This window comes from Paramormyrops kingsleyae, chromosome 2, assembly GCF_048594095.1.
Source record: "Paramormyrops kingsleyae isolate MSU_618 chromosome 2, PKINGS_0.4, whole genome shotgun sequence".
NCBI lineage: Eukaryota > Metazoa > Chordata > Actinopteri > Osteoglossiformes > Mormyridae > Paramormyrops > Paramormyrops kingsleyae.
The window spans coordinates 27,880,820-27,892,999 of NC_132798.1; the positions used below are offsets into that span (position 1 = coordinate 27,880,820).

The 12,180-nt window shown below is 36.4% G+C and overlaps 1 protein-coding gene across 2 annotated transcripts in view; it reads right to left on the reverse strand.

The window, feature by feature from the left end:
- Nucleotides 1-12,180, reverse strand: part of edil3a (EGF-like repeats and discoidin I-like domains 3a) — a 96,939-nt gene that overhangs the window by 74,487 nt on the left and 10,272 nt on the right. For both annotated transcript variants that reach the window (XM_023824064.2, XM_023824062.2), the window contains exon 2: nt 6,444-6,518. In XM_023824064.2, the coding sequence (XP_023679832.1) occupies nt 6,444-6,518 (75 nt within the window). The remainder of the gene's footprint in view (nt 1-6,443; nt 6,519-12,180) is intronic.

Here is a 12,180-nt window from a genome sequence, read left to right on the forward strand (position 1 = left end):
TGTTTTTCCACTTGACTTTAACAGCCCTGGAGAAGTGTCCACAAATGACCAGCACCAGCTAGCATTATAGTTTTGACCTTTACTTTATTTTCCAACTTCTTCAAATAGTATTAGAGTATTAAGAATGAGCACAAAAATACCCCTACAGAGGCATCATTTATTTGGGGACAAGGGAAAAATGGACACAGAACTGGTGACCAAAACCACTTGGTCACTTATTTGCCAGCTGAGTGTGGATAGAAAGCTTAAGAAATCTGGGTACCACTTTACAATAAGGCTCCCTTTTACCACTGGTAGTAACTCATTAATAAAAAGAAAACAGTGTTATAACTTGTTTAAAATTGTCTATTAATAATCGACAAAGTGTTACAACCTAATTAATAACTAGATTATAAATCATTCGTAAACCCTTTATATGGGTAGCCTTATTGTAAAGTGGCACCGAAATCTATTTACCCTGGGCTCACTCTGTTCTTCTCTCCAGCATCAGCTTTACACTACACTGGGGAAGACAACCCCCCCCTTCCCCACTCCCCCCTCAGTCGAGACAATTAGCAGCCACCAGCTGCCTCTTGTCAGCATCCCTTTAAGGTGGTCTACAGAAACCACGGTTGCTGTCTGTCTGCGTGGTGCTGATTGGTGACTGCTGCATGGCAGATTCCTGGTAGGTCATCACACAATGAGGTGAGATGGTCCATTTAAAAATATCATTTTCCGATCAGTTAATCAGTTAATGTCTAATGATGACAATGGATTCAAATTTGGGTTCACTTTTGGCCACCCAGCTAAACATTCCCGCTGTATCCGTCTTGGATACTTTTGGATCCTTCATTTCAGGACAAGCAGCATGCTCCAGTAATGTATTTGTAGCATTGAAACTTTTTATTTTTGCTGATGTTATTTGATGTTGTTTTCAGCAGTTAAGTTACTCCAGAACTCCACACTTCTGCATGTTTATTTGGAATCCAACATTATAATATACATCCAAATATAGATGATGTACATAGGAAAAGAGAATCAAATATTTCTCTGTAAAATAAATGGAATTATTGTGTTGGATGCCAATAATTTTGTCCGTAAAAGTGATGCCTGGCATATCAACTTGGTTTTCTAAATGTTTTCTTCACTTTCTACATATTCCCTGGCGTAGTACTCATGAATGATATATGAGCAAATTAGCTGGAAAGGAACAGAACAAAAAAAGAATTTGATACTAACATCTCCATTAACAATGATGCAATATTGTATATTATAATCTACCATTCATCACAAAATGATACTGTGAACAAAGTAAAAACTATGAAGGGAAAAAAGTTACTATCTAACAATAAAGGCATAATGATAATAGGTGGTTCATAATAAGTACAGTATGCTGCTTAGGGCTGCAACTACCAATTATTTTATAATTGAGTATTCTATCCATTATTTGTATGATTAATCAGGTAATTGGATTTAAAAAAAGTATTTTGTTTATGTGTGAGAATAATCTGCCAACCAGATTTTTTAAAAAGTGTACTCAACCCTTGTTCAGTGCATTAACTGCCATATTGCATCTGTATATACTGCTATGGTAAACATTTACTGAAAAGTTATAATATGAAAATATAAAAAGTGGACACACAGACGGCATGATAACCATGTTCAAAATGCTGTCAGTGGCGAGCATGGTTGGGCAACCCGCATGAAGTGTGCATAAGAGACTGCAGTTTACTGAAAAAGATTACATTTTATTATATTTGTTTAGTCTCTTTCAATAGAGAAAATTGGCAGTGTTCAGGTTAAGATCAGGTCAGCTAAAGTCAATAAGTATTTTAGGAAGCATTATTAAAATGTGCACATAAAATATTACTCAGCCCAAAACCTGAAGTTTATTGCACATCTCCGCCATTCACACGACAGTCCAGAATGTACAAAAATCACACTCAAACTGTATTTTAAAATATGGCAAAACACACTATAATCAGTAATCTGTTGGCTAGTAATCTGATGATTCTAGCATAATTAGCTCCTAACAGTTAGGTCCCTTAGTTTATGGAGGGACTGTATTACACAATATTGCAAGATATTCATATTTTACCATGCCATTGCTAGTGGATAGAATGATAATTTTGCTGAATGAGCAGTCTAATGAACGCTCTGAGCAAATTTTGAAGTCAGTAAACTCAGCTGGTTACAGTGGCTTTATAGCGACACAAAATTAAGTTTCCTGTGATGCATATACTGCTCTGGAAAAATTATGTGACCACAGAAAAAAAATTCAGTTTCACTCATTTCTCAATGGGTATGTGCCTGTATAAAACACACATCTTTTTGCAAACTCCAGCCTGGCTCTTCCCTGATTCTGATGGATGAAGTTCCTTGTTTTATGGGTCTGCAGTCCTGCTTCTAGGAGCCTGTTATGAATTGCTCAATACACCACTTAATGTTTCCCATTTTTTAAGGTCACTTGTGGTCATCCTTCAACTTCAACAAGGCACTATCGGATAAGTTGATGGTCATCTCTGGCATTAGAAAGTTGCTTCTGTCCATTACCTGGCTAGTTTTTGGTTATTGTCAGTGTCTCCAGAGCTGGAATTAGCTGTAATTAGCACTACCTGATTCTGTCAGCCACCTTTCAAATAGAGGTTAATAACTTGATAACACTTGAATGGAATGAAATAAAGAAAAAGGTGGTAAAAAATGGCAGAAACTATGAAAAGTTTGGGAGCATTTCAATTCAATCTCAAGTTGCAGTTGAATCTCAAGCAGTTTCTACCGTTTTCTACCATTCTTCTCTTCCTGAAGTTTACCACCATGTTTTTACATGAGCTCTGCATGCACTCTCTAAGACAATCACAATCATTCTCATCTTTGCTGTTGGATTCATTCTTAGCTCATGTGGCAAGAAATTAAATAATTGCACTTTACCAAATATCACATAATTTAAACTCAACATTTTAAAACTGCACTGTTTTATAAACAAAGTATGTCAACCTATATGAGTTTATTACTTTTTTGCATTTATACTGTATTTTATTATATATTGCCTGTGGTCTAATATAGCTTCTGCCTGGGATACATGATTGATGAATTATTGTAATGGTCATGGAGGGGTAAACATGAAATTACCCGAAGAAAAATACAGTGGGACTCCTGTATCCATGATTTCAATAACCTCGGTTACAGTTACCCATCCAAAAAAAAATTTAAATTCTGGAAAATTCCAGAAATAAAACGATTCATAAGTTTCAAACAATGCCAAGTGAATACAGGCTGTAACATGGTGAAATCTGCCTCATGACTCTTCTCCCTTTGTCCCTAAACCCATGATTCTCAGCAGAACTCTTATCCAATCTGCCTCTAGTGTTTTCACTGATCACAATCATTGCCCTGTTATTGCAGTGTATGTGTCATAAAATACATAAAAAGCATGATTTTCATTGCTCTGTCATCCCTTGATACATACTTTTTCATTGCTTGTCTCTTGAGAATTAGGCAATAATGACAGATTCCCTTTCATTCGAGAGCATACTACTGTACAGTACTTTATAATAATGTACAATATACTTATTACTGTATTTAATGTTGGTATTGAATTACTATCCATAATTTATCAAACGAACCTTTGCCATTTGTATGCACACAAAATCATGCAAGGCACGGGACAGCTGTGTCGCGTGTGGATCATGGATGCGGCGTGGATCTGCGCGTTTGTCCACACTGCCCACGTTGCTGCTGCAGCGCTGCTACTACGAGTCAAATAATATAATGTTTCACTTCATTACAATATAAATTTAATTTCTATTTAGTTTAGACAGACAACAGTTAAGAAGCGTGTGCTCATCTGAAAACTCTGCTTCACCTACTGTTCTTACCAACTTATAATTATAGCCTGCATTTGAACTTTCTGCTACACACGCGGCCTCAACTTTCTCCTCCAATAACCTGCAATTGGAAAATGGTTAAAATAATTAATATTTATATTTTTTCATGTCTATGATATGTAGCCTAGACACTGAAACTATAATGATAGGTGTCAGTTATGCAATTTTGCCGGTATGATGTCAGAATGAATATGAACACATCTTTTAACGATCTATTTCTGCTGGGAACCGCTTACCACACGCATGAAAATTAGACGCCACTCCAACATTCTAGGTGACAAGCCGCTGCCAAGAGGTGTGAGTCACACCTGGGACGCGTGTCTCACACAGGCTCTGTGGCTGCTGTAACTTGCTAACATAGGCGGTGAAATGAAATGGATACTTTCCACAGCTACAACACACATGCTATGCAGCAAGTGTGTCACAGCTTTGCAGATACTGGCGGACCATCCACAGACCTCATCTATAATTTCAGCCACCCGTGGTAGGTCTGGGAACGTGTCACCCCCAGATACAGGAGGACTACTGTATACATCAGGTAATTGCAGGGTCAGTCACATTGCATCATGCAAGACAATGCAGAAATAGTCATTGCATCAAATACACTTATGGCAGTTAAAAACATTTTGCAAATTCCTAAATGTCAACATTGCTGTTAATTTATCTAGCACTTAATTTTTTTCCTGTTAGACAATAAATAGCCTACTTTCAAATAAATGCATATTTTTTTGACTACAATGTTTTGTCAGCAAGTTGCAATAAAATTTGTAGCCAACATTGTATTTGCCTGTTTAAGCAATTATAAGGCTTAAATTTGCGGCAAAATAAGATTGTTCTTTGAACTTTAAGTGAATGATCATGTCCCTGCTAATTTTGTTTATTAACATTTGACGTGGCTGATAATCCTTTCATCTATGTAGCAATTATAATCCCTCTTTTCACGCAGACTGCCACAAAATATGTCTAATGAAAAGTTTGATCATGGGCTATAAATGGTTCAGTGGGCGGTGTGGTGTCCTGACACCTCCAACGTAATGGGTTCAGCTTCCTCTTTGTTTGTGAGTTAGTACGTTCTCCCCGAGCTTGCTTCTGTTTATTGTAATTACTCCGGTTACCTCCAGCAGTCTGCAAAAGACATACACCTCAAACGAAGAAATGACTAAGTTGGGCAAAGTATGAAAATGTGTGAGGGTCTTATGAAGGGAATCGAACCTCACTGTAGCTAAGCTAGCCAAAGCGCTCGCCAGAATGTCAGCAAGGTGTAAAACAGCTTGTGTTTGGTGATATTTGTTGAGCTCTGTTTAAACACTCCATTTGAAATTACCATTCTACACTCACTCCCATTTTGTAGCTAGTTAGTATCGTGACCAGGAGTTTTTCTGCATGCATGAACCCACTGGCAAGAAGGAATAAAGGTCATGCATTGATCGTGGGGGCACGGCTGTGGGATGACATTTCTCTCTGATTTGTTGAGTATCTCAATGGCTCAGCTGGAAGGAAAGCCAGACTGCAGCACATGAAAACTGAACTTGCTTGACATAATAAATAAAACTTTATTTATTAATTGAAGGTGTCAGAATGCCATCCAAATCATCCCAGCCCACCTTAACCCCTCTCTCCAAGCCCCTGACCAGGATAAGCAGTTAAATGGATGTATAAATCAGTTTATACATGCAATCTTTTCAATGCATTCAAACTATTTAATTTTCTAAACTGACAAACTTTAAAAAGGGGTTTTATGCTGACTGGTGATAAAGTTTACAACGTTGAAATTGGTTATTTTATTATGACTAAGTGATGGCTATTGTACAGTGTCTCTGTGTATCAATGTCTTCATAGTTTATTTAGTGCACATGTAAAACTTGCCTAAATTGTCAGAGGTGATTATCTGTGAGTGAGAGGAATGGACCGCCCCAGCTTGCTGTTCTCCTGCATGGGACGGTTATGGATTTTTTTGCCTCCAAACTGTATGCTTTTGTCCCAGTTTGTCATTTTTTTCAACAAGAATAATAAATGCCTTCATGAAATGACATGCTATAACAAATACTCCTGTTATGATCAGTATACTGGGTGACAATATCAGCCAATGTATCTGGAGAATAATTTGGAACAACCATTTTAATTAGTAATTATAAAGAAATGCAGGTAATTCAAAAACTTTTATAATTTTTTATAGATCATAGAGTACAAGTGGCATGTCCTGTGTGATATTTTCAACAGGATGTCAGAAGGAGCAACTAAATATCTGAAAAGACATACATCTGCGACCTGTAACATAAGTGGCATCTAAATATTGTATGGGAGACAGAACACTATCCTACTGCTGACATTTGCTGTGATTACATTTGTGCTGGCAGCACTAACCACTAATATTAACTTAGGAGCAAGGACTTATCTATAAACAGAATGGAAAAGTATACTATGCAATGCGAGGATGGGAGGTCAGCTGCAGAAGATAAGATTTCAAGCTTCTGCGGGAGTAATAATAGGATAGACTGGGGATACTTATGCCATTGATTGGTGCTTCCATACTCTCTGCTTATCCACCTTCACAAAATTAGAAACCAACAAAATACTCACATACAAATGCTTCATCAGCTTCCGGCATGAAGCAGGGGCCCCTGGTCTCATGTGCATCTGTTTGGCAGTCTTCCCCTGCAAAAATATGAGAAAAAACCCCTTTGCTACAACCATTAAATAAATGACGAGGGGCTCCTCATTTACCAGGGGACAGAATAGCATAAAATAACACGTTAACCTTCCTGGTGAAATATTTATATTCCTAAAGATCAATACATTCATAATAAAAAATTTATGACTGCAAAAACCCATTTCACCTCACAGTCCTGTGGAAGATGGACAGTTTCCTTTCATGTGTTACTTTAAACATTGCAAACATTTAGTATTGAGGACATAGTTATATATAGTTTTCAGATATACATCCAGTTTGCATTAAGTATGTACATTCTTGAGAAATTACCTAAAAGCGAGTCCTTGAATAGTGTCAAATGTGTAATTATGTAAAAGCACACCCAAAATAGCCTCAGAAATAGTATGAATTTTTATTTTTTATACCTCACATAATAATACTTCAGAGGTTATCTTTTCTTAAGTACTATACAAGATTTAAAAAAAACCTTTCCATTACCATTGCTGTATATGCTGTACACAGCAATATTTAAATCGAAAACCACTGTGATCATTATGGCTTCTGGTCACAGAGGGGACGGAGGAGGGGCGCAGCACACAACAGAACCACCACAAGATCAGACATTAATTACATTTTCAGGCTTTTATTCCCAACAAATTCTTTCTCTGTGAAGGAAAATTTTTCAACTGTTGCAAGATTTCTTCTTGCAGTACAGGTTTGCAGTGTCCTGAACTTGTATTTTCTAATATTGTTTTATGTGATCAGTGTTTCCATGAAAGGGGTACCTATCAAAATCACATAATGTAATTCTTCCAACTGTAAATACAATCAACACTGAACATTGTAGTATAATACTGTCCTGTCAAAAGCTAAGTGCACAGAAAATAATAAAAAGTAGACAGATTTTTAAATAACTGCATTGTACAAGGAAAAAAAAACCTGAAAATTCCTGCATTTGTAAACATCTCACTTAGTCATGATTGTTGACAAATCTGAGACACGGTACAATAATTTTTTAAGTGATATATTTATATCCAAATATTATGAAAAATATGTCCAAGTAACTAATGTGTGACACATATAAAATATTAAACACATGACAAACGAAAAAACTGCAAAGAATGATATTCATATGTATTAAAATATATGTGAGCTTTCCTTAAATACAGCTAATACTACTACCAGTATGGCTCATGAGTTTATAAATGGCAGGAAACAGTCCCCAGCCATCTGGATATTTTCACATTTCTAATGCCAAAAGCTACATAAACCATAAATATTTCACTTAGAAAAAACCCCAAAAGCTGATCCTTTGCTAGTTCAGCTGAATCATCTTCAGCCCAAAGCTCAAGTTCATTGTGCCATCTGCAAAAGAAGCATTAATACACACCACAATGGAATGTCTGGAGTGGTTAGTGGTCACGTAATGTCAGGAAACACGAAAGCCTTTCTTAATGTATCAGCATTAACTGTCTGGAGGCCTTTTTGCTAAAAATACTTTAGCATTTTGGAACACTTCAGCATAAAAAAAAATAAATCCAAAGTGAAATCCAAAGGCATGGGATTCTATTATTTCACAAACATTATGTAAACTCTTAGTGAAGGAATCCATGAAAATGAATCAATAACAAACTTTGTAGATTAAACCTCAAGACACCCAAAGGTAACACATATTGTATGAAAAAAAGGATTGTACTGTTTTCCCATAGTATCAGGTAGGTGTAGAAAAAATGAGACTTCAAAATTCTACAAGTGGTATAATTACCATGCAGTGATTGGTTGATTGAACAAATTACTAATAGCCTGTGGTCCAAAGTGCTATCTACATCTCTGATCCCCGTGTGGAATCCCCATGTAATCAGCTGTTTCTGGTTGTTTTCATTAGCCCTCTGTATCTCATCCATGTTTCAGTTTGTTTCCCTAGTCCGGTCATTGTATTGTCCGTCTGTGTTTTGCCTGCCTTACCTGTAATTAAACCCTGTATTCCCCAATACCCTGATGTCTGTGCCTTTGTCTCCGTTCCGTCCCCGTTCGGCATGACAATATTATTATACTTAAATGTATTAATGGTTTATTATTAATATTAAAATAGGAAATCTTTATTTAAAAATGTATTTTATTATATAATAATTACTGTTACTGTCTATCATTGTCTAAATGTATTTTTACTGTCTAAATATATGTATTCAGCTAGTGTAAACATGCACCATGCTACACAACGAATGCGAGGCTGAGACTGAAGCTTTACCCTTCGTTTCCGCTGAGAGACGTGCCGCGTGACTAATTTCCCCGCGCCTACTAGGCATCTTAGGTCGCCATTTACGGTTTGACTTCTGAGATTCAGATCAAGCTCTAGGTAATTTTTTTTCGAACTGGTTGGTTCGACTTTTAAGAAATTCGAGTTCTAATGAGTTCGAGATTTGAGGTACCACTGTATGTGAAGAAAAAAAACAAAGTCTTAAGAAAAACTAATAAACTTACATTGCCCAATGAACCTGAAGGACAGCCAGACAAAATTCGACAGATAAAAATACAGGCTAAAACGGAAATGCCAGAGCAGACAACCTCAAATAATGTGTTGGCTGCCAACGTTCAAAGCATGCAAATTAGTACTGTATAGAAAGAGAAACTGTCAATATCAATCTAATCAATTCTAACCAGGTGTTTGTTGCTTTGGATATATATGGTGGTACTTGATAGTAGGGAACAAGGGATTTAAACAGGACTTAGTTCATTGATCGTTATGATGCAGTCTTCATTTAGAATCTTTTTTTTTTTTTACTTACTTTTATAATGCACAAATAGCTGTCTTGTTATTCAGACACATTGACAGATACACTGCCTTTTAATTGGTTTACAACTCTTCTTAGCTGTTTTTGCACTCTTAATAAACAAATTCCAAAACAAACTGTTTTCCTGCTATACCGAAATCGCACCAAACCTTGAACCTAAAACTGAGGTGTGTACTCGACCGTGAATTTTGTACAGAAGTAAAGTTTGAACAGAAGGATCCAAAGCAATATAAATGAATACATCATTTTCTAACAGAACACTTGAACTGCTTTGTCCTACTAATATAATCAATGGCATAAGAGGAAGTTTGATACTGGGGGAACACAACTTAATATAAAGACAAAGGTCTTTTTTTTTTGGGTGGGGGGGGTGAATGAAGTGCAATTTGGATACACATCCCCTGTCCTCCCCGTTCCTATGCCCCTGAATATAGCAGTACAGGTTGCGGCTACTGTTCATTTTGACTTTTTTTAATCAATGACAGGGTGGGGAGCACGAGCTAGTATATGCAGGTGGTGATATTATACCCCCCCCTTTACGACTTATGACTTCACCATCTGTACTCTTCACAGGGGATTATCCGTTATCTGTAACAAAGACCATCTGCACTGGAAATATTCCACTTAGCCATCCATACACAGTTGGAAGAAGAAAAAAAAACGCATTTGTTATTCTGAATATCCTCTGGTTCTCAATATAACATAAAAACCTTTCAGCTGCTTAACATGCTATGATAATGTATGAAAACCAATCTATGGAAGTAAATCTGTGTCATGTGTCAGTGCATGAACTGCTTTTTAATATTTTTTCTGAAACTTCTATCCAAGGGTTAAGTACAACTTTACCATACAATTACCTCTCATCATTGTAATGCATTTAAGAAATGTGTTTTTTTCATATGAAAAGTAGGAAATTTTCAGATTAGTAAGCACCACTGAATAACATCCAAATTTCACAAGTGACTGTTGAAAATTGTATTAAGGCAGTGAATCTCTAGCATACAGTCTAGAGAATTTCCTGAGATGCTTCTAATATCCTGTGTATATCCCTGATACAGCTGTACATCATAGTTCAGTGATGTCATGCACAGATGTCACCATGATTGTTCATGTCGAGAGCTGAAATCCTTGAGCAAAGATTTAAAATGCATCAATCATACATAGTATAAATCATAACGGCTTAGTTTTAAAATTGAGTGACAAAGTAGAGAGTTGAAGGTTGTTGGACATCATTAGGCTTATTCTGTCTACATTAAGTGCATATGAAAACATAACAGAAAGACTGACAAATCTAAAGAAGCACTCAAAACATAGGCTGTGTAAATTCAGATAAACATGATCTATCCTGTGTCTGTAACCATTAATCCTCTTCAGGGTTGCGGGGGGGTCTAAAGACCATGCCAAAGGCTAAGGATGCAAAGCAGCGAACAACCCAGGATGGGGCACCAATCCATCACAGGGCACACTCCCATACCATTTACCCACACATGCACACCTAAGGGCAGTTTGGTAAAAAAAAAAAAAAGGTTACAGTGGAATATATACTCATGAAGTAGTGAATATGCTTTTAACTTTATGGAACAGATGTAGGTGCATAAAATACGGGAATTATGCCTTAATTACAATAAGCCATCTCTGACAGCTTCATTGCTTCAAAGATTCCTCCAAACATTACAGTTTCTTGCAATTTTGTTTTTCAATAACAGAAAAAACACATTAATAAATGCAAATATCACTGGAGACATTCTATTTGCATTCTTCTAGAGAATATTATTAAACTCTTTAGGTGTCCATCCCATTCTCTAATTACTTCCCAGTCGAGGTCACAGGAGACCAGGAGTCTTGGTAAGCCCTGCATCACATGCACATACAAGCACTGTTACACAACTTGTTACACACTTTGGAGAATTTATAGACACCAATTTGCCTATGAACCCTATTCAACAAAGAGCAGAGACAAAATTGGAAACCAAAACTCCATAGAAGTGAGGCGACTGTTTGCACCTTAAGTGTTATCAGAAGATACCTTATAGTTTATTATATATTTACTGTATTTAAGTTAAGGAGGACTAATTCATATTCTTATGGACTGCCTTCTTACAAATTTTGACCTTATCGTCAAACTTCAAAGTGTCAAGGGCAGACAAAACAGTAGGCATCCTAAAAAAAAATCATTTAAATAAGGAACTCCAGGAAGTAATTAAGGTCTTGACAGGAACTATCATGGAGTCTGGAGCCTTCATGCTATTTCCCATTCATGTCAAGGGAACTTGAAACTGACTAAACAAGAAAGTGAATGATTTCACAGTTAGAAGATGACTTTGGTACTTAAAGGGCAGAAAAGTTGAAAGATATTTGTCTGAAAGTGAAGCGTGCTGAAACCTGCCAAAAAAAAAAAATGTGTTTTCAGGTGAAGAAGTTATGTCAATCCACTGAATGACCTATCATGGCTTATTTTATGATATGTAGTATTTTTGTAGAACAGTAGCAATACTTTTATAAAGAGCAATTCTTTATCTACAGTGTATACATGCATAATAAATAGAGGTCCAACAAAAATGATAAAATATAATGGGGATGGAACATACATTTTTCTGCAGAAGTATGGCTGGATATCAACCCACAAGGGTGATCTCATAACTAAAATGTAAAGGATTTCAGCTTTGTTGAGCTGTAGCGTTGTGATAATGAAAGATATCTACCACATATAGGTCCAAGCATTTTATTTCCAAGATCCAGTACTCAAGCACTCAGAGTCTTAAGGCAGGCTATTGTTGATCAGGTTCAAAGAGGACAATAAACATTACTTAAGTTTTACACACATTATCACACATATGTAAAAAAAGTGATACACACCAAAAAAAAAAAAAAACAC